General features: G+C 43.6%; 1 protein-coding gene across 3 annotated transcripts; it reads right to left on the reverse strand.

Annotated features, from left to right (window-relative positions):
- Positions 1 to 502: 502 nt before the first annotated feature.
- Positions 503 to 22,575, reverse strand: CNOT7 (CCR4-NOT transcription complex subunit 7). Of its 3 annotated transcripts, none has more exons than XM_007495620.3 (7): positions 22,405 to 22,575; positions 17,931 to 18,149; positions 16,416 to 16,609; positions 11,602 to 11,763; positions 7,643 to 7,787; positions 5,175 to 5,285; positions 503 to 2,127 (listed from the first exon to the last, which is right to left on the reverse strand). In XM_007495620.3, the coding sequence occupies exons 2-7, from the start codon at positions 18,045 to 18,047 to the stop codon at positions 1,999 to 2,001; spliced, it is 858 nt and encodes a 285-aa protein (XP_007495682.1). In that variant the 5' UTR covers positions 18,048 to 18,149; positions 22,405 to 22,575; the 3' UTR covers positions 503 to 1,998. The 3 variants fall into 3 exon arrangements, with proteins under 3 accessions (XP_007495682.1, XP_001364122.1, XP_056659379.1); XM_001364085.4 differs by lacking the exon at positions 22,405 to 22,575 and adding an exon at positions 22,096 to 22,258; XM_056803401.1 differs by lacking the exon at positions 22,405 to 22,575 and adding an exon at positions 20,601 to 21,553.
- Positions 22,576 to 22,631: the final 56 nt, after the last annotated feature.

The raw sequence follows: 22,631 nt of genomic DNA on the forward strand, positions 1-22,631 counted from the left end.
CTCGGCATGTCATGTCTCGTTATCTGGACCGTGGTTACGTTTGCACGAGGCCTCATCACCTCTCCTCATGTCATGTCAGACACCCAGTCACAGCGGGAAGCCATAGACGTAGAATTAGACATACATGTATATATCTAAAATTGTTTAGCCTTGGTGTAATAAAAGCCTTCTGGCCATGGTATTTAGAACCATCTGGTGACTGGCAATGTAGTGTACGGTCCAGTTGATGAGCACTGGTACTCCAGATCTTCCAACAGTACTCTTGGCGATTTGGGACCAAGTGTCCATTCTTTGGGTCTTGGACCTCCCTCTCATCCAAAAGAGGAGAGGTGGACTGACTTGGAGGGCCGACTGTTAACATATAGAAGGAGGAAGGCTACCGAGAACTTTTTTCACCAGGGGAGTGGAAGTGTGTGGCTAAGGTTTGCAAAAGGTCCCTAAATATCAAAAAGAGTCCCCCCCCCCCCAAAGGCATTTGTAAAGAAGACCACCAGTCAAGTGATAGATGTAAGAAAACATTTTTGAAGCCTTTATTTACAAAAGCTTTAAAAACAAATAATACCTTCTGTTTTGCAAGTAACTTTTCTGAAGGACCACCCAGTTACAGCATCGTAACTCAACAAGAATAGGATGTTAAAGTACGAGGGAACAAGCCAACCTGGCAAACAGCTAATACGACTCGAGTTAAGTGCAGGTAACACACACACAACATGACTTGCTGTCGATCGTCATTTCTGAGTAGCCTTTAAGTTACCCATTACCAAAGTATTCCTTCCTTCACATGCTCTGGCCTGCTCACATGCTCCTGTCTACATGGCTAAGAAAGTATTTCACAGTTATTCTGTCAATATATAGAAAATATATTGCAAAGATATACACACAAAATAAACAAGCATTACACTCCTCAGGTGACTTTATTCACGCTAACTTGTCTTGTCGTTTTGTTGTTTTACAACAAATCTCTTCATCATTTTCGTCTTTGTAGCAACTACAAAAGCATAATCTCGTCTCTTCTAATTTAATTTGGTATAAGACATACCTAAGGTGACTTGCTCTCTTTGGACTTACTGACTTGTGGAGTCGCCAAAACAAGGGCTCGGTAAATAAGACTCTATCACAGGGAGGGGGGAGGGACAGCTGAGGGGTTGGGGAGGGAGAGCGCGCGAGGAAGCGGACCAAGGCAGAGGCGCAGCTGCGCCACGGGGGTGCCGGCAGCTCTGGCCCGTGGGTGGAAAGCTGCCGCAAAGCACTTCTTCAGTCCCAAAGCCCATTCAGAGTCCGAGACTGATCCGAAACCCACCAGGCCCGGTGAGCAGGGTTCGTGAAGCCCCAGGGACAGGCAGCGAGCGGGGCTCGACTCTTTAGGAGCCCCTCTTCCCTTGTGGGAGAACTTTGCCGAGTCAACATTTTGCAGCACAGTAAATTGACTCTGTTCCGTGGGTCCAAAACAAGAGAGTGCTGTGTAAAACTGGCAAATGATCAACTTTCAGGCTAACAGCAAGGAAAACCCAAACTTCTGCTAAAACGGTGGATCTGAGTCACTCTCTAAAGTGCAAAATTGATGGTCCACAATCTCAAATAGCTAAAACTCTTGCATACTGGAAGGGACAGACATGAAACAGGGCAATAAGTTACAGTCAGTGCTTGGTAATCTGGGAATGGGGGAAGAGGTGTGGGGTACAAACTAAGACCAACTAGATATGTTTACCAAAAGATTGAGTATGATACGGATGTTCCCCTTGGCCACACATGCTTGCTAACAGATGGATTAATTACACAGCCAAATTTAACCTGAAGACTCTTCTACTTATCAGGATCTGTGGAAGGAATGGTCATAATTAGTACTGAAAGACAAAAGAGAAAACGGTTTGAGAAGGCAGGGTAAAAAAAGAAAAAGCCTTATTGTCTACTGTCCAAGGGATTTAACTGGAGATAAAACCTATATACAAGCACATGTGTAGCTCCAAACTCCAAGGCCTCTTGTCCATCCATTTCATGTCATGACTGCTTGCTGGCCTCCTCTTCATAAGCATTCCCCGTACCATTCTGCACATAGGAGGAGCCTGAACCAAGGCCGTACAGGTGTCCACAATACTTGGCATCGTCGATATGATCTTCAAAGAACATCTGAAGGGGAATGGTGAAGAAAAGGACAGCTTAACCCAAACCGCCTCCCAGCAGCCCGTTTCGGCAGGTTTATTCACTACTCACAGTCCGGGCCAGCTACACAGGAGGCTACCATCTGGGTAGCGCAACCCAGCCCCAGTCTGCAAGTGAACAACACATTAGGTCCATGAAAGCAGACAATGGTGCCCTCAAGGGCCTGGAGGTGCCAGGTAGCAAGTGAGCAAGGGAATCTTGGAAAGGGATGACTCCTGCCCAGCAGCAAGGGGGGGCTGCAGAAAAGCTGGTGTGTGGCTCAAGGAGGGCAGATTTTTGACAGGGTTTAGGCAATGCTGCCAAAAGCACTAGGAACTTATTGCAGAGCTGTCTGGGAAATTTAATGTCAAATTTGTAGGCAACTACAAAGGAATTTGCAAGGCTGAGTTATACCCTTCATTAGTCCCAAGAAAGGCCCATATTTTCCCCAAGTGGGCCTGCAGTAATCTTGAGAAGAACCTAGACTGTGTTAAGTACAAAAATAGATGCTCTCCCTCTCTGCCCCCTTCATAGAGATCTCATTAAAGGGGTTTGGTCTAAGTTCTATCCAATTCAGTCACTTGTTCAGTATCACTCATTGACTGCTTCTTGGTAAGAAAATCCACCATATTTGTGTCAGGTTTCCCATTCTTTGGTAAGCTAAGAAATTTAAAGCAACCCAATTATTGTCAGAGAATCACCATTTTAAAAAATTACAAAAATGAAACATGAAGCAACACTAAAGAATATGGTGATTATGCAAACCTAGTGGGGATATTTTCAGTCAGAGGTAATGTGGGGAAATGGAAAGAGCAAAAGACCCAATGCTATTAGTCAGAGACGGTTAGGAAGTTCTGTACCCCAAATTAGGCTATAGTTCCCTCTTCTGTAAAGCAAGGAAAGAAATATTTATAATACCTACTTCTTAGGGGGGGGCAGCTGGGTAGCTTAGTGGATTGAGAGCCAGTCCTAGAGACGGGAGGTCTTGGGTAGCCTCCGACACTTCCCAGTTGTGTGACCCTGGGCAAGTCACTTGACCCCCATTGCCTAGCCCTTTCCGCTCTTCTGCCTTGGAACCAATACACAGTACTGACTCCAAGACGGAAGGTAAGAGTTTTAAAAAAAATACCTACTGTGAGGGTCAGATACTTATAGCCCAGATCTACAAATGAAGACATTCAACTTAAGGGGTTAAAAGACTTGTCTATGACTATACATGCCAGAGCAGAATTTGAACCTTATTCACACTGCAGTGTACATTGCATTGGAAACCCTACACAAAATAAGGAATCAGAATTATCATTTGACATTCTTCCCTTAATCCCAAAATAGACAAAAATTTCCAGGTAGAGATGGTTTCCTGAAAAATTAAAGTTAAAATCAAATCAGAATACAACTAGGGCAGGCAGCTTCTTAGGGGAAGCCTCTGGCTAATCTTTGTGAGAGATAGAACACCATCAATTGACTTGAGGGCTCTGGGGTTTCATCATTTCCCAATGTGAATGGTCCTTGGACTAGCACAGAATACGCTTTTATCCTTCCAAGGTTTTTTAAACAGTTCATGACTTTTTTACAAAGCTATTTAGGCTTAGATTTTTATCCACATTCACATCTCTTGCCAAAATGCCTTCTTACCTGCCTTCCCAATGTTAAGAAGATAAATGTGCTAATTTCTTTTCGTGGTCCTTTTAAATGAGCTCTCATTTGGCTAGTTGGTGACTATGATCTGATCCTGTTTTACTTCCCCCTCTTTGTCTCTTTTCTCCTTCCTCATATACTGCTGAAAACAGCTTGGAGTTAAGAAACCATGCTAATGAGATGCCCTATAATATTCACCCCCCATGAGGCTCTCCCTGCAGCAAGTCAATCCCTCTAGTCCATACTAATTAATTCTCTTTTCATTCAAACAGAATTTTCTTCTCTCCTCAAATCTTCCAGCCCAAGTCTTCTTCTGTTCTTTCCATTTGCATAAAAGCCTGGTCCCTTAATATCTTATCTGATGACCTCCTTTCCAGACTCTAAAAGCAACCCTTCTCTGCCCAGACCCCTCTCTCTAGAGGCATCCTCAAACCCACTCATTCCCTTTAGTCTTCTCTAACAGATAATGGCCCTCTACTATTGCTCTCCAACCTCTAATTTTAATCCTAATATTTAGTACGTACTGAAACCCTTCTTCATTTACCCTTCTGCTGAGTACAAAAATGATTTCCATGACCTTAAACAGCCCCACTAGAGCTTCCCATCCCTGCTAACGGTTCTTTCATTCCCTTTCTTCACTTTTTTAAACATTCCAATCTGGCTCCAAATGTCAGGTTCCTTTTACAGTGTTCTAATGGCATCAAGTTTCATCTCTCTACTGAAGCTGCTCTCTCCAAAGTTAGCAATGATCTCTTACTTAATTCTCCATGGCTTCGCAAAGGTAGTCCTTGTTACCCAGAAGCCCCCACCCTTCCCCAAATCCCTGGCCACCTTTAAGACTCAGCTCAAAGATGCCTTTCCAGGTTCTGCCTGCTGCCAGGCAGGTTACCTTCCATTGACTATAAATATATATTGATTGTGTACTCTTTACTTATATACATTTTATCTCTTTCATTAGAATGTAAGCTCCTGGAAGGCAGGAACTGCTCCCCTTCCCCTCTCTGGGTTGTTTTTCTAATTTACCAAAGGAAGGCATCAGACTAGGTCATGTTGTTTTTTGTTCTGTGCCCACTTGATGGTGAACCTTTTGAAGACTGAATGCCCAGACTGCAACCCTCAGGGCTGCATGTGAGCCCCCCTCCCCCCTTTAGCCCTGACAACAGGGGAGGGATGAAGCACTTGGATTGGGCTGCTGGGCAATGAGGCAGATCATGTTGAGAATCAGGTGCAGTGGAGAGGGGGAGGGGAGCAGCCCCTCCAGCATGTGTGTCATAGGTTTGCCAACAGGGATCAAGAGCAAAGTATCTGCTCCCCATAGGAAACATTTGCCAGGGAAAAAAAGGATTTGAGATGCCCAACAAACCCAAATGAATAAAAAGGCAGGGAGTTCTTCATACTTCTCTCATTTTGAAAAAAGCCATTCCTGTCAGTAAGGAATCAGATCCTGCCTGGTGCTGTGGGCCTATCCGCTCCAACTCAAGTTGCTCAGCGACTTCCTGCAGTCCACCCTACAAGAAACAGAATGGCGGCTGTCAGCAAAAGAGGCACATTCACCACCAGGTGCCTGACACAGAGACCCACTCAATGAAGGCTGCAGGTGAAAAATAGGAGAGTGGGTGGCCGATTTCCTGAGTTCAGGATCCAAAGAGAATGACTTACCTGCACGTTTACAAAATATTTGAGAGTGATAAAGACAAAGGGCACTTGCATTGTGACTGACCTTCCCCCAGCACTTGAGGCAGCAGAGCTGTACTGCCTGAAAGACCCAGAATTCTGATGAACACAATAACCCCAAACAATCCCAATGAACTTGCTGCCCACCTCCCAAAAAGAGAAGCAAGGGGGATTTAGTGCAGACTGGGACCAATGTCGGAGTTTATTTTGATGTTTCTAAGGGATTTTTCTTACTTCCTCAATGGGAGAGAAGGGAAAAGGAAGGGAGAGAATTCAGATCTGAACACAAAATCGAGAGTAGAAAAATTAGTTACCATGACCCATATCTGCAATGTGGTCCAATGGCAGTGCCCTTCTCCATAACAGGATGGATTAATATTTAAGAACACTAGAGCTGGTGTAAGACTGCTAGGATTCAAATCCTAACTCTCCCATTCACTAGCCAAGAAAACCTTCTAGCTCTCTGGACCTGTTTTCTCATCCATAAAACGATGGGCTGGTACCAGATGACCATCCTAAGGTCATATCTACCTCTTAATAATAAATAATAAAACAAGGCTGGTCCATGAAATCAGAGGGGGAAGCTTACATTATCCTCCTGGGTAATCTACGACACAAGGAAGCACCAGAAAAGAGAAATGAACCTATTGGTAGCCATTTCTGTCTTTCTTGAAATACAGCTTCCTGCTAGAAAAACAGACATACATTCAAGGCTACTGAGAGATACCACAAAATGCTGAGAAATTGTTAGTGACCCTTAGAGGCAGCAGGTTTTGATAAAGAATATATTGCAAAATATGTGAGAGTGAATGTGGGGGAGCTATAACAGAAGTTCTAAAGATCTTGGCCCTGCCTGTCCAAATCCCAAAGTTTGCCTTGTCCAATCCTGCTGAGAATGAAAATAGTCCCACAAAACGATACCCTGTGGGCCCTGACTTATACAGCACAGCCATCAGGAAACAGAAACTCCTCCCCCCTGGCATTTAAAACCTACAGTAGGAACAACTAGATAGCACAGTGAATACAGTGCCAGGCCTGGGATTGGGAGGACCAGAGTTCAGCAATGGGCAAATCACATAACCCTATTTGCCTAGCCCTTGCTTGCCCTTCTCTCTTAGAGCTCTTAGAGGATTTAAAAACAAAAACAAAGCCTATAGTAGCTGCTCCATCCTTTTTCTTTAAGAGGACTGGGCCTCTGAATTCAGGGAGAATACTGAGGTCCCATGGGCTTTTGCATGTAGTAATCACATTTTAAATGTTTCTTTCATTCACCTGCTACCAACTCTTTTCTCCCCAATACTTCTAAAGTGCACCCCCCCCACCCTTGTCATTCCAGTCTCTAGGGAAGAAATGGCCCTGCAAATGAGAAAATGTTTGCAAAGCAGTGAGTACAGTGCCTCGAACCCAGTAAAGACCAAGTAAATCCTTCCTTCCTCTTTGTCAAGGCCAACCCCTCAATACACACCATATTTTCTGTTTCATCTTCAATGTCCCTTTCCTTGTCATCTACAAACATGCACCTCAATTTGCCTCTGCTATCTCTCTTCTCTGCCATTCATAGCTGTAGATTTACTGGGAGCCCTAAGGAGCCACTGTCTTCGCACCCCTCTCCTGCCATCCCTTCTGAACCTCTCAGACTGGTTTCTGAACAGACCACATTGACACTGTCCTTTCAAAGGCTGTCAACAATCATGGGTTTACTGAATCCAACAGCCTTTTTTCTCATCCTTCTTGCTTGCTTTGGACACTGAAAATTTTCTCCTTCTCTCATGACATTTAACCTCTCTTGGGTCTCCTCTCCAGTTTCTTGCTATATCACCGCCACCCTTTGCCTCATAGGTCTGAACTGGGGAGCTGCTCTGGCTCTGGTTTTCTCTCTCGGGCTCTCCCCTTCGTTCCCTTAGGTTCAATCACAACCCCGATACACAGAACCACTAACTATATTTCCTTCCCAGACTGCTCTCAAACTCTAAGCCCCTGCCACTTTCTGGGTGGCCCTGGCCCATCGCCCTCCATATTCCTGGGCTGGGCTCCCAGCACAAGTACGTGCAGGCAGGAGCACCTACTAGCAGTTTGGGGTCTTCCTCAAAGAGCTGTGTTAGGATCCCTGCTGGCCAGGACCCAGCAAACTGAGCTGAATGGCCAAGAGCAGACTTTGAGCATCACGCTGCCCCTGCCATTAGGAGCTCACCTTGAGGTTCTTGCAGCTCTTCATGAGGTACTTGACATCATAGATGACTGGGAAGAACAATCGCAGGATCTCAAAGAAGTCCAGCTCTTCTTCAGGTAGGTTAGAGTTGGTCAGAATTTTGATCAAATAGCCAAAGTCATAACCACTGCAAAAAGGCCCAACACAATAGATGGAAAAGATGAATCCAAAGAATAAATGGGAAAGCTCCTGTAAGTCTGCCTCCCACTCACAGACTTTTGTGATTTGGTGTCCACACCCACCCCAACTCTCCAACTTCAGGATTTGCTGACCAGTCTGGGGGTGAGCTCTTCGGACCTCAGCTAGGATGGTGGTCAGGTCAGTTGGTAGGGCTGGCCTCAGTAGGCAGCTCCCTACCGGGGCCTTTGAACACATGTATAGCGTGGAGAGGTCCTGTGTGAGACCTCAGAAAAGAAATGTGTTAAATGGTTTTAAGTGAAAAACTCTAGAATTGAAATCCTCCTGCAAGAAGGTTCCCATTTCTGATAAGGTTTGTTGTATTAGGCCACTGGGGATTCATTCTGCAGACAAGCCTCATCAACAGTCACCTTTCTCAGCCTCATTTCCTTGTTATTAAGTGAAGATGCAGGAATAGATCATCATCTCTAAGGGTCCCTCTGGCTGTGGTCCTGGGAGAATAGGGCAGCAGGTAGCTTACAATAAAGTAGCCTCTCCACTCTTTCTCCTTGCCTGGAGTCTTTCTAATGTGTAATCTGCCCATCTGACACATTTTTAATTCCTCTTCCTATAAAATTTCCTGCCTTCTTACAATCTACAAGATGAAGGCCAAATTCCTTCAGCGTTCAAGGATGGTTCTGAATCATTTCATCAACTGCCTTCTTGCCTTCAGAGCTGAGCTTTCTATGTGCCATCATCCTAGACTCTCCCTTTCGCTCATTTGCCATCTTTATCTCCTTTCCAAGAATCTAAGTCCAACAGAATCTAAGTTTTGTCTCTCATCATGACCAGAGAGGCCTTCTCCAAAGATTTGTAGAACAGAGTTTTACCCTTTCCTGGCACTTTTGGTAACACTATTCAGAAGGGACAAGCTGCCCACTAAGACCATAGGGGTCCTGATGGAAAGGTGTAGAATGTTCTCTCCTCCAGTGCCTTGCACAAAGCAGGAATTCAAGCCACCTATGAAGATCCTGGATACTGCTTTTTTGGACAAAAAGTGGCAAATATAACTGATGTTGGTTTATAAGGCAGTAAAATTTTGTCATCTAACTGGTTGAAATATAACAGCACTTACTTATTTTTCACTAATGAAAGAAAATTATTTTCCTGGCTAGATTTTAAAATCTAGATAAAATAACAGAAATTTATGACAGTGCCTTTTTGCAATTCAAAAACTATAGATTAGTGAAACATAATACATTTTATTGAAACATAATAGCAAAAAGTCCAAATAGGCCTATCTCGTAATAATCTCTAGATTTTTCATCTTCACATGGCTACTATTCCATCCACTACAGTTGCTAGTACTCTCTCACTGCACAGTATAGGACTGTGAGTCTTGCCCTGACAAATGGGTCCAAATCCAGAACCCTCCTTTCCCCCAGGCCCCTAAATCTGACATCCTATCAGATTCTCAGAGTCATGTGCAGTGTGGCTTTTAGTGCTTGGGCCAATACACCTCCTTCTCCAGGGTTAAAATACTATTTCCCAAATCTGGTGCCCTTGGCTTAGGGTCCTCAAAAACCATGCTAGTGCAGATAACACAAAGGAATAATTTTATTATTCAACATACTTCGTCTCTCTCCTTCAAAGCTCAGACAATGCCACAGTTCTCCAAGTGACTTATACTAGCTGCACTAACTAGTGTTACGAGTTTGACCTGGAATGCAGACCTCCTGTATCCCAAAATCAAACTGGAGCTGCCTCGGAGACAGCCCAACACAGATAGATGGAGATAAACAAATATGGACCAAGCCCATGACTGCAGTGTCACAGACCAACAAAACATCTGAATAAAAAATTGACAGCATTCAGAATATATTATTTAAAATATGGACACCTCAGGCAAGGCTTCATTTTACATACAAGTTCTCATTTTGCAGAAATTTGCATTACCCAAACCTGACTTAAATAATTCTGGAAGAAATCTACACTCCCCCAAACTACCAATCTTCCATAGAATACTGTATGTTCTCTCTCCATCCCTGCCCCTGGTCTCCATGCTCTTTGCCACCCCTCACCCCCCCAAAACCTTCCAAGTGAAAGCAGGACAGTTGTGTGAAGAGACCACCACCACCACCACTACCAGATGGATGGCTTGCTTCTGATTTCTGGTATGGAGAGAAGAGATCTTTCCCCCTTGCCACCTACCCAGGTCAGTCTTCTGTCTGTGTTCAGGTACCATATATGCCCTGCCCCCAGGCCTCTGAACCATGTGCCAGCTACATGGGCAAATTCTCTTTACATAAAAACCACTTTCTCAGAGGCCTGAGCAATGACCAGTCTACTTATGTAAAGCAAGAAACTGTCTATAACACCTCTGTACATCTTCCCCTTCACTTTAGAAGCATGACCTAGACTTGAACCAAGAGATAACATCAAGACTGTGTGCTTGAGGAGGTGCCAATTACAAAAGTACTTTTAGTCCTAAAGTTATTAAAGTATTCAATAGTAATTGGAAATGGATAGAAATGAAGATTATGGTAGAAAATTACCACAATCACCCCATCCCCTTCCCCTTCCTGACTTCACTGGCCCAGATACTATGAATCATGGTAGTTTCGGATCCACACCATATCAAACTTGGCTATCAACAATGCCCATGTCCATGGCTAGACACACATGCCTTTTAGTCAGGATGCTGTCCTATGGACATTTTAGGTGTATGTGGGAGACTGGATCTTTTTTTTTACACCTCTGTACTAAAAACCATGTTAATTTGGTGCAGTTTCTGAATTTCCAAAGTCATACATGTTCTGATGGCTGCCTGCAAAACTGCCAATTAGAGGATGGGAATGTTCGGAGACAACTCTGAGGCTGATGGAAGGATTCCAAATGACTACTTGCTTGCTCAAGGGAAATTGATACTGAGCAAAAGAAGGCAGCCACCCAAATTTCCAATAATATTTTTTTTAAAAAGGAGACCTGAGTCATGCAGAATGCATCCCAGAAAGACTTTCTTTTCTAGAATACAAAAGGAAGCCACAGAATGTCTTCAAACTGTGAAAAAATGCAATCACTGAATGTCTCTTTATTCCCCCCTATAAGAATAGTATTATAAATAGTGGATGGGTTCCCACAGGAGCCTTTAGCTCCTAATACGTGGCTGAAGTGCAGCAATACTGAACCTAACCATCATTCTTCGAAGGAGGAAATTCTGTCGTCCCCAAGGTATGTCCTCTACCCTTTAGAAACTGGCAGTTTGAAAGACATCCAGGAAATTATGAACTAAGAACGTAGCCTCTCCAGAGGACAGCACAAAGGTAGCCAATTGGTCCTGTTTTTGCATTTGTCATATGCTCATCCCCTTTCCTATGCAGATTTCTAAGTCTTTGGACACAATCACTTCTAATCAAGCAAACATTTTGTTTTTTAAGGTAGAAATTTGGAGCTTATGTCTATATTTTTAGCACTTAACCCAAGGATTGGCCTACAGTAAGACTTCAGACAGATTTACTGAATTTGATTGGTTCAGATGACCTCTGCAGTTTGAGTTGGCAGCTCTTCCCATGCTAACAAATTGAATCAATTCAATAGGAAACTATCTATTCCCCTTCTCCCTGGAAATCCGCTGCAACAATCTCATAAGATACTTTTACAAAATGGTACCTTGATAAATATGTTTATGGAGTTAAGTTTATCTCTTTGGATGAGGGGAAAGGGAAGAGGAGGAGAAAAGGGAGAGAATGAGAGGTAGAGAAGAAAGAGGGAGAAGGAGATAAAATGGAGGGGGAGAGAACTGAAATTTTCCAAACTAACTTTACCTGTGAAATGAAAGCCACTTGACCCCCTCACACAGCACAACACCAGATGTCATGAGAAGTTCTGCAAAATACTGTGTTTCAATCCCTTCTTCCTCATGCTTCTTAAACTGGATCCCTGATGTTGTCAGAAGCTCAATGGAGTCCTGGGCATACATGTCCTCCCTGGAGGGGAAAGAACAAGCCGTTTCAAGTGTGATGATGCTCAATACCACATTCATCAATAAATACAATTTAATGATGGGCAAAATGGGTTTTTGGCTTACGGCCAACTATTTCAAAATACACAATAGAAATGGAAAAAGTACAAACCAAATGTGAAAGCCATTTTTCTATATTACAATAGCAATTGAAATTTGTCAAATAAAAAGATCCTACATTTTGTCTCTGAAGTCAGAGGATCTGGGTTTGAATCCCATGTTTGACCCTATAACTACCTGTGCATAAACAATCATTTTTTGTTTTTTCTTTTTATTCTGAATTTACATATAGAAGCATTTCCATATTCAGAATAGAACACAATTGTATACATAAAACTAAGGATCTTTCCTTTGCTTGCTTTTCAAGTACCTAATGTCATCCTGCAGCTTTCAAAGATGTCCTCCTGCTGGTCTGTGCTTCTTTTTGGCCTTCCTTCTGTTCTCCTCTCTGTATTTTTAAAAAAGATGCCTCAATGACCTTTTCTTCCCCATCTCTCTTTCCCTTCCTCTACCCTAGCTTTATTCTGTTGATCCTCCCACACTGCAGAAAAAGAAAACAAAAATTCAAGCTTATCAATTAACTATCTTCCTTCCTTATCCAAAGTATGGGTAGACTAATCTTCCAGGGGGAGGGAGGGAGAGAATGGGCCTTAGATATTTCTGTCTCCTCCCCACACTTTAGGTAAGCAGGAAGAAAGAGTCTCCTAAGGGAAACAGGAATATGAAGTAGAGGCAGGTGGACTCAATCCTCCTTGTCAAGATGTTGGTACAGAGAAGATAAACAATTAGTGCTTACAAATGGATTTGGGGATGGACCTTGAGGACAAAGCTGGATGCTTCAAGGAGAAAAGAAGCTGCTTGTTCTCTCAAGAACGTGGCTGAAATGTCCACAGAGACTGCTAGGTGTTTATTCCAAGATGCCAAATATTTATGGGACCATACATTGTAGGAGCCAAGAACTGGAAATAATGCACCAGAAGCCCCCCAATCAATCATGGAATGGATAAATGAGTTGTAATGCACAAAGTAATCACTAGAGAAGCTCAGAAGGACCTATCTTGTCAATTTGATTTACATACCGTTTGCAACCCCCCAGCCCCGCTCCCACCAAGTATCACAACCACCCCATACCTTCTTCTTGGCCTGTGATAATGGTCTCCCAAACAGTCCCTGTCCTGTTCTCCTATCTATCCTCCACACAGGTGCCCTCTAGTCATCCCCACTCTCTCCATCTCTGCTGGTTCTTTCCTACCACCTATAAACATGCCCACCCCCACCCCCAAATTCTGAAATAACTCTCAGATGACCTTTCTATTTCTGCTATCATCCTCCACCTCTTTTGCCCATTTTAGCTAAACTCCTCGAAAAGGTTGTCTCCTATTAATGCCTCCACTTTCTTCTCACTCTCTTATAACCCCTTCAAATATGACCTAGAACTTTATCATTTCATTGACTAATAATCACTTAGTTGCCTTTTATCTCTTTCTCCTACACTTCTCTTGTAGCCTTTCGCAATGATGACCACGCTCTCCTCTAGTTTTTGGGACAGCCCCCACCCCCACCCCACTTCTGCCTCCTTTGCTAGTTCTTCCATATCATGCCCACTAACTGTGAGTGTCCGACAGCATGGATTCAATGACCATCTCTATGCTGATGATTCTTGCATCTATTTATCCAGCCCTAACCACTTGGTTGCCTTCTATCCAGGCTTACTTCTCCACTTACCTACCGGATATTTACAACTAGATGTTGGATAGTCAGCATAAACCTGGCATGTTCAAAACTCATACACTGACACAGACACAGACACAAGAGCCTTCAACCAACAAGCATTTGTTAAACATTGTCTACGAGCCAAGCATTGTACAAATACAAGATCGAGAAAAACCTTTTCTCAAGAGTTTGTATTCTACTGTGGCAATAAAATGTAAATGGCACAGTGGAAAGACCACTGATTCCGGAGTAAGGGAACACAGAGTAGACATTATAACTGGCAAACTATTGGAATGATGAGTCAACAATAATACTGAAATTTATACCTTGAATGTTGTTCAAAATGGTGTATCTTCAAAAGAAACAGAAGTCTGGAGGAGGGTGGGGTTTGGAGAAAATAACAGTGAACTTGGTGTTGTGCAAGTTGAACTTGAGGGCAAAACTATATGGGGCAAATTGGTGACCAGAGAGATGAATGCTAGATAACAAGGAGACATCTGATGAGAGATGAATTTAATGCACAGAGCTGATTAAATCACACGTGCAGAAGAAAGGAGGGCATGGAACAGAGTTCTGGGACTCTCATTCACAGGGAATGCAGTATACATGATGGCAATGGGTCAAGACTGGAAAGAGCTGAGAAAAGAGCGGGAGGTAAGGAAACAGAAGCAACAAGCATTCTATAACTTTTTCTGAAGGATAGGAGGTCAAGTGAAACCTTCCCCTGTTTTTTAAAGTGAAGGAGATCTAGGTCCATTTGAAGGCAGCTAGGGAGGAATAAGACCATAAAGAAAGACAATTAGGAAGTTGGGGATAACTGAAGTTATCCCTTGGACAGAAGCTAGTGTAAGGAGATAAGCAGAGAGAAAATTGACAAGGGAAATAGAAATGGCAAAAAATCTTTCTCAGATCCTGAAGCAAAAGAGAAGATGAGGAATGATACTGAAGGGCAACTAAGGGGTACCATAGCGGATGGGGTGTTGGACTTGGATTCAGGAAGATATGTTCAAATCTGGCCTCACCCCTACTAATTGTGTGACCCTAGCCAAGAAGTTACTTTATCCTCTCCTATAAAATGAGAATAGTACCATCCTCCTAGGATATAATGATGAGATAATATTGATAATATAAAAATGCAGTTCTTACTATGATGTTAAGGTGATTCAAACATGGAATTGAGGTGAAATGAGAACTCACAAAAGATGGCCTCAATGTATTCAGTAAACTATAAATTGAGTTTCTCTATTGAGATCAAATGGGAAGTTGTTATGGTTTGAGAAGCAGTTTGGAAAAGTTCAGAATGCTGAAGTTGGTCAGAGAAAAGTCAATACTGGTATGTGGGTAGCCAAGAGTTGCTAACACAAATCCGTCATCATCTGGAGTGCAGTTTATAGCACATCTTCCACCCAGGGCTGGGTTGTAGAAGAGTATCATTTATGACAGGATGAAGGTACAGGGGTTTAAGAGGGAGCTAGATCAGGGACACATCCTGGCTAAGGGAGAGAAAGGGAGACTAGAGGTTGTAATGAGTGTTTAGGAGGATAAGGCACAGGAAGAATTAGAAACTAGAACAATACTGTTTGTCCTGGCAAAGAATGAGAAGAAAGGAGGGTGCCAGTGGACTAGCATCTAAACAAATTGTGGCTTACAGATCTGAGAGAATATGAACAATCTAGAGAAACCCAAGAAAACTTTGACAAACTAATGAATTCCAGAGGAATCAGAGCCAAGACAACAATTTATCTGATCACAATACTGTAAAGGAAAACAACAATCAAATCCTCCCTCTGAGAGGTTCAGACAATAACAGTAAAATACAGCAAAACCTACTTTCTGACTCTTGGGATTGAGTTGGTGGGTTAGAGGTACAGAATAAGAAACACCTCAGATGAGACTAACAGTTTGATTTGTTTTACTTACTTGTTTTTCTTGACTTTCTATTTAAGGAAAAAGTAAGGGTAAGAGGTAGGAGTCATTAAAACTATGTCTTTAAATAAAACAATGAAAAAAGTTTTTGCAGGCAGCTTTGAAACATCAGGTAAAACGTCTTGCTATTTATTATGAAGCATTTCTTTCTCCACATGGAGCCAGAGATGGAGTATATAGTTTATGTTTGATTCATTAGGAATCTATAAAGATAAATACAGTGTATTTTGGAAAGACTGTTTCTAGTGATGACTAAAGAGGAAAAAGGAAAAGAATTATTTTTATTTTTTAACAGACTGAATTTAACTCCTCTTCAGAAACATGAGGAAGATTAAGGATTTTCAAGTGGACTGAATGGTGAAATTGTATTTCTTTAAGTAAAGAGGAATCATCTGCTATTTTACTAAGCACATGAAGTGAACGGCTTTGAATTTTTTATAGCAAAAATTTTGTAGTTATCTATGCCTTTATTATTAGTTTTGTTGATAATTTGCACAAAACTCTTGGGGTTGTCTCCCCAATTAACTAAATGAATATTTAAGGCAAGGAAATATGGATTTGATAAAGTTTACTAGTGAGAAAAACATCAAAACACACTTCAGGATTGCTAGACTTCAAAACAACAAAATTAAATAGACGAACAAATCAAGTGATAGGTTAAGAGGTGACATAAAAGTAAGGTTGGTAGATTCTATAACCTTTTGAAGGGTCATCCAATGTAACTGCTATGGTTGTGCTGAGTTGGCTTTTTGGTACTCTTAAAGTGCCTACATACTTATCTAAACCTTAATGAAAAAGTCAGCTTCAGTTTTGAAGTTCTATTTTCTAAAGAATTTTAGGATTATCAGCCTGTTCAAGTTCAATTATAACCTCCAAACCAAAACCAATCTCCCTCACTCCCACAAAACAAACCCCCCAAAACCCAACCAAACTTCCAATAACTAAAAATCAAACCTTAGGTTAGTTTTTAAAACTTACGTTAAATTAAACTTGAAGTTGAATTGCCATGTAGATGTTCCTGGAGGGTATTCTCCTTGCTCATTCATAAATGTCAATCCAAGCTGAATTATCTTTAGCAAGTCTACATTACATCTCAAAAGTTGGTACTGATAGTCAGCATTACTTCTGAATTCTCCAATGGGTCTTGCAACCACACCTGGAAACTCAGTGTCCTGTAAAATAGTTTAGAAATTCACGATTTGTTAAAATGATCCAATCATTCTTAAATTATTTAATCTTTAAGTAAAAAAATCCTTTTTAGGTAATACTTTGCAATTAGGATGCACACGAATGCTTTTGTCAATCAATGAAATACTTAAAACCTCTTTAAAAATTTTTAATAATGGAGAATTGCATCCTTAAAAACCCCAAACGAGATCTTTAAGGTTCAATTTCTTGGGACTTTACTATTTCACAAAATCTCATGGAGAAAGCACATAGGATATTTGTCAAAGATAATAAAACATTCAATAGTTGAGGAGGGGAGGGAAAAAAAAAACCACAGTTCAAATCTTCAGAGGGTTAGGTGAAACTAGGGTCATTTCCTACTACTGTACTAAGAACCCAGTTCTTTCAAGCATTAGGGCTGAACGCCAAAGGGTCAATTCATTTTAAATTTCTCATCCCTTTTCAAGGTAATGCCTAAGTTGGTATTGCTGGCTCTCCTTAAATTTTCTTTGGCTAAAACAGCATGTTTTATTCCCCAAAAAGAACAGTATAAAAAGCATTCCAATCCCACCCACTCAACTCTGTAGGAAGTATGTCTTCTCCCATGTTCCCACTCCTTACTGGTGAGGGAGCAAAACCTGTTTCACGCATTAAACAGTGGGTTAAGTCTCATGCAGGATTGGAAAATAACTGAGTTCTGGTAATCTTGAAGCTTGCATTTGTTATGTGAAAGAAAAATCATTTAATGTTCTCCTCCCTCTCTCTCTCTGCAACGTCGTGGGAAATAGAGATATACTGCATATCCATCTAAAAAAATCAAAGAGCTTCACTGATGAGCAGAATACAAGTCTAAATGATATATTCCTTCATGCTAAGGATTAACCAAGCAGTGAGATATTTAAAGAATCAGAGAAAAAGGTCTCTAACAGATTGGTTCCTCTATGGAAGATTCAAAGAAAGATAAGCATCAAACAGTTGATCTATGCCTTTGATCTATGGAAAGAACAGTAAGATCAAAGAACCATCAAAGAAAAGAAATTTCTAATTGTTGAGGATTACAGTTTAAGTAACAACAACAAAAAGCACTACACTTTTTTTATAAGCAGAAAAGCCATTTGGATAATTTTCACTTAAAGAACATCTAAATGAAAACAAAATGAGCTGTGACCTATGTTTTAACATAAAATTCCAACACTTGAAATTATTCTCTTTTCTACCACTCACATCATACACATTAAAGAAAATATACAAGCCTGACTGACAAGCAATTTTATCAAAACAGAAATAACAAAAAACATGCAATAAGAAATTGGCTCACGAGCATACCATGGCAACATAATTATACTTCCGTATAACTTGACGAATTTTCTTCATCTCGTCATCCAGGTTGCAAGCCCAAACTTCACAAATTCTTTGGCTATGATCTACGGTCGCTGCTGGCATAGTGGGAACGCAAAGGGTTTAGATGCCAACAAGCATCAAAATATTATACTTGATTGAAGAGTCGTTTTATAAAATAAGTTTTCTTATCCTTTATTTTTGTACCTAAAACATTTAAAAGAGCATATAACACAATTTCAGTAAGCGTTAATAAATCCTGGCCCAAAAGATATCTTACCCAGTAAAGCTACTGGAATAATTCTACTTATAAAGACTACCCCTAATCAGAAATAACCTAGATTTTCCCTGACTTGCACCTCCCAACTGTACGGAATGTTCACATTCTGATAAAATTATACTAACTAGCTATGTGACCTTGGACAAGACATTTAACTGCTTCAATTGTAAAAGGAGAAAGGGATGGGCTAGGAAGAGTCCAGTGAATTAGAATCACAAATAATATTGAGAATTCAGAATCCATCTGGAAGTGAAACCATGGAATATAAAGGTTCTTAACAAGGAAATGCTCAATTTCAGTTAGAGGTCAGTGAAAATCAAGTTGGCATTTCCTCACCCACCCAGGTCCACAGAACCCCTTGAAATCTATCCAGACTTCAAACAAGGTTTCTTATCTGCCTGTCCAGGGTTCTTTCCATTATACCAGTCAGTCCATAAGCATTTATTAAGTGTATACAATAAGACGTGATGAACTAAACATTGAGGACACAAGAATTATAGTCTTAAGGAGCTGTAGCCCTCAAGGAATTTGTATTCTAATGATGGGGGGAGGGAGAAAAAAAATACAGATAAAGTATAAATGGAAAAGTAAACTCAGCTGGAAGGCAAGCAGTGGAGGGTGGCTGAGGGAGCACTAGAAAAGGCTTCTCTCATAAGGTAGGATTTGAGCAGTCTTAAAGGAAGTCAGGATGTCTTCTAAACATGAAGGACTGCCAGTGAAGAGGCACAGAGCTGGGCCATGGCTCGTTATGTATGGGGAACAGTAGGATGGCCAATGTCACTAGATATACATGGAGGAGGAATAGAGAAAACTGGAGAGGTAGGAAGGGACTAGAGGCTGTTAGTGGGCTTTAAAAGCCAAGGGATTTTGCAATTGATTGTGAAGGTAATAAGAAACTACTAATTTCCCGAGTAAGGGGTACGAGATTTGGGTTTTAGGAAGATTGCTTTGGCAGCTGCCAGGAGGCCAGACTATAGTGGGTAGAGACTCAAAGGAGGCAGGGAGACCGACCAGCAGGCTCTAGCAAAAGCTAAGATGTGAAGAGACAAGGGCCTACACCAGGGAGGAGAATGCATGTGTGAGATCTTACAAAGGTAGAAATGAAAGGGTTAGTGAGGGAGGCAGCAAGGAGAAAGCCATGGTTGTAAGCATGGGGAAGTGGGAGAGTGGTGTATCCTTGGCAATAATAGGGAAGTGGAGGGACTTGAGGCCTGAGACTTGCTTCCCGTCCCCCTCCCCCCCAACCAGTTACTAAAACTCTTTTTTAATACTAATTTCATTTCCAACTTTCTAAAACAAGGAGGTTCAATGTGGAAAATTTCAAGGACCCCTTCTAGTGTCAACACGGAGAGTCACAACTAGGAAGATTTAGCTCACTAAAGAAACATAAAATTTGGACCATAAACTAATTTGCAGTGTTCTGGTTTTAAATAAAGCCATAGATAAAAGGAGATAGGTCACAGGATATTTTATTAAATGGCTAAACATGAAGACCTTGAATGAGAGATGATAGGGGCACTTAGGTGGTAGAGAGAACACTGGGGCCTGTACTCACAAAGACCCCAGGTCAAAGCCAGTCTCAGACACTGCTATGTGATGTTGGGTAAGCCACTTAACCTGTTTGTCTCATTTCCCCCAACTAAAATGGGTATAACACCTACTCCCTCCCAGGGTTTTTGTGGGATCAACTGAGACAATACTTAGCAAAACTTAGCACCATGCCTAGCACAAAGAAGGCAGTGCATGCTAACCATTGTTATTAACTGCTCTTCCATTTTTGAAAGTGACATTGCTTCATTTCATAGAGAAACAGACAAATCTCTTTAACCTAACAGATGAACTGAAAATTAAAAGTAACATGGAATACAACTAATTCTGCAAGTTACTCTTCCAGGTACATATTATTAAAATCCCAGAATCTCACAGCTGGAAAGAACCATGGACGTTGCATCCAGCCTGACCATTTGGTCATTTCTATCATGAGAAACTGAGGTCCAGCAACCACCCAGCTTTTTGTGCTAGACATACCATTTAGAAAACTAGGCCCCCAGACTCAGCTCAGTGTCCACCACATAAATGAAAGGACTAAAGGACATTTAAGATATGGCCTGTTCAGGGAATGACTGCTCACTTCTCCCGGAAACAAAGGCCTACCTTTTTAACCCTTACAATAACACCTGCAGTATCTTAAGAGCAGATCACTCAAAACTGCAATGGGGAGACACCCTGCAGCACACTCCCAGGAGAAAGTGTACACAGGGGCAATAAAGACCTTACTGAAGGCATGTCTAACCTGAGAAAGAGGGTCCCAGAATGGAGTACCGCAGAGAGAAAGCCCAACCCCCCCCATCCACTAGGGCAATAGGTTGGGGTGACACCTTTAGCGACATCTGTACCCATCCAAGGCAATTGTTCCATACAGGAGGAGTGCAGAAATATGTTACTTTTAAGTCTGGGCCATTCAATCTTAGTGATGACAAACGAGGAGTTAAGTTCTATTGAATTCATCCAAATATTATGCTTAAAAGTAGGCTGTTGCCTTAAAATAAGACCCCTTTGAAAGGGGGGAAAAAACCCCAACCTAAGGAAGTGAGCATTGAGGTGATTCCATTGGACTTTTAAAATGGTTTGATTTCCTTATTTTTTAAAAACATGAACGTTTAGGAGAATCACAAAATCTGAATTGGAAGGGAAGCTCAGAGGCCTCGATTCAGTTTTGAACTTGCAATCTAGTTTCCCTTTTGATCTCTTTTCTTGGATGCATTTAGACAGGATTCTGAGAAGGGCTTCCCAGGAATGCTCAAGGTGTGCCTTCCTCTAGTCCATCCCGCCTATGTCCGGTAAACACTAGAAATGGTGCGAGTGAGGTTAGCACCGGCGTTGGCCAGGCCCTCAGTCCAGATGGAGTGACGGAGAAGAGCCCGCGAATGCTTGAAGAATTCGGGTCTTTTCCTCCCAGGCTTCAAACAAGGCCACGTTATTCCCCTTCTCCGGTCTGTGGCCCCAGATGCCTCCGGCTGCAGGGGTTTCCCCTTTACCGGCCTCTCGGGTGCACCGGCCCCTCCCCTTCCATCCCAGGCCCCTCCTCCCGCCTCTCTGGGGCCATTGTCCGTTTCAGTGAACGGAGGACCAGAGACGCCCTGGCTGCACCGATCCCCAACCAAGAGCCGAAAGCTCCGGGGCCGGCAGGATCCACCGCAGAACGAGAGTCCCCTCCCCCTTCTCTCTCTTCAGGGAGTACGAGCAAGAACTATTTGGGGAGGCTCCGACATTAGGTCTGTCCCGGCCCCACCCTCCCCAGTCCAGAAGCGCCGACGTGTCGGGCGGGGGCCCGCCGCAGCGGGGAGGGAAGCACCGCCCCTTGGGGCGGAGCCGGAGGGAGGAAACGAAGAAGGTTCGGGAAGGAGGGAGGGGGGAAAAGGCAGAGGGGAAGGCTCGGGCACACCCACCCGTCCCCCCCTCCCCGCCAACAGTCATAAATAACCCCCACTCCCCGGCACCGCAGCCTCGGGCCAAGGACAAGGGACAAGGACGGGAGGATCCACCCCCCCACACGCCGCGCGCCACCGCACGTGCACCCCCCCAAAAAAGAGGGACGGTTCTCCCCATTGCCCCTCTTTATAGGCGGGGAAAACCAAGGCGCGGCGGGGATGGGGGGGGAAGAGGGAGGAAGTAGCCAGTTCACGACCCGGGAGGGTCTCCCATCCCCCACTTGGTCCCGCCCTTCCCCCCACCAGGCGCGTCCGCCCCCGCGCGGTTGGGGGAAGGGAGGCGGGGCAGGAGGGCCCGCCCTACCCACGTGGCCCCGAGGAGGGCTTCCCGGAGGAGGCGGCGGCGGCGACGGCCCCCGCTAGTCTCTGATCTGAGCTGTACCTGAACAGGGATGCCTTGGACCGCGGCCTCGGCCAGGAGCCATCCAGCCTCCGCTTGCATACCTCCAGAGACGAGGGGCTCACCTCCCGGCCTGGCCGCCCTCCGCGCCGGGCCCAGGCCCGCAGTACAAAGCCCTGACGTCATCGGCGCGCGCCCCCTCCCCTGCCGGCTCGCTCCCGGGCCCTGCGCGCGCCCTTGCTCCACCCCTCCCCCTCCCTGGTGCCCGCGCGCTCCCCCCACATTACCGTGACCCTCCCCCACCCCACCCCGCCCCGCGTGCTCGCGCGCCGCGGCCCCGGGCGCGAGGACCTCCGCTGGTGCCGATGCGGTCGTCGTGCTCCTCCGCCTCGTCCTCGCCATAGAGTCAAGCCTCAGCGGCGGCCCCATAGACGCCTCTCGCCGGCCCGGGAGAAGGGGGCGCGGGAGCCGCGCGGCGCCACCTCTCCTCACAAGTCCGGCGAGGCGCTGCACGATGACGTCAGCCCGCAGCGTGCAGCGCGATCCCGAAGCGCATACACGCAAACACGTACGCTACG

This window comes from Monodelphis domestica, chromosome 6 (assembly GCF_027887165.1).
Source record: "Monodelphis domestica isolate mMonDom1 chromosome 6, mMonDom1.pri, whole genome shotgun sequence".
In the NCBI taxonomy this organism is placed as follows: domain Eukaryota; kingdom Metazoa; phylum Chordata; class Mammalia; order Didelphimorphia; family Didelphidae; genus Monodelphis; species Monodelphis domestica.

What these genes read in the sequence shown, in the direction of transcription:
- CNOT7 (XM_007495620.3), bottom strand. Translation starts at nt 18,047, where the DNA reads ATGCCAGCAGCGACCGTAGATCATAGCCAAAGAATTTGTGAAGTTTGG. An exon ending in AGAGCTGCAAGAACCTCAAG is followed by an intron (nt 5,286 to 7,642) that starts GTGAGCTCCTAA and finishes TGTTTCTTGTAG; the next exon opens with GGTGGACTGCAGGAAGTCGC. An exon ending in CTTTTTTCAAAATGAGAGAA is followed by an intron (nt 2,128 to 5,174) that starts GTATGAAGAACT and finishes ATTCCCCTTCAG; the next exon opens with ATGTTCTTTGAAGATCATAT.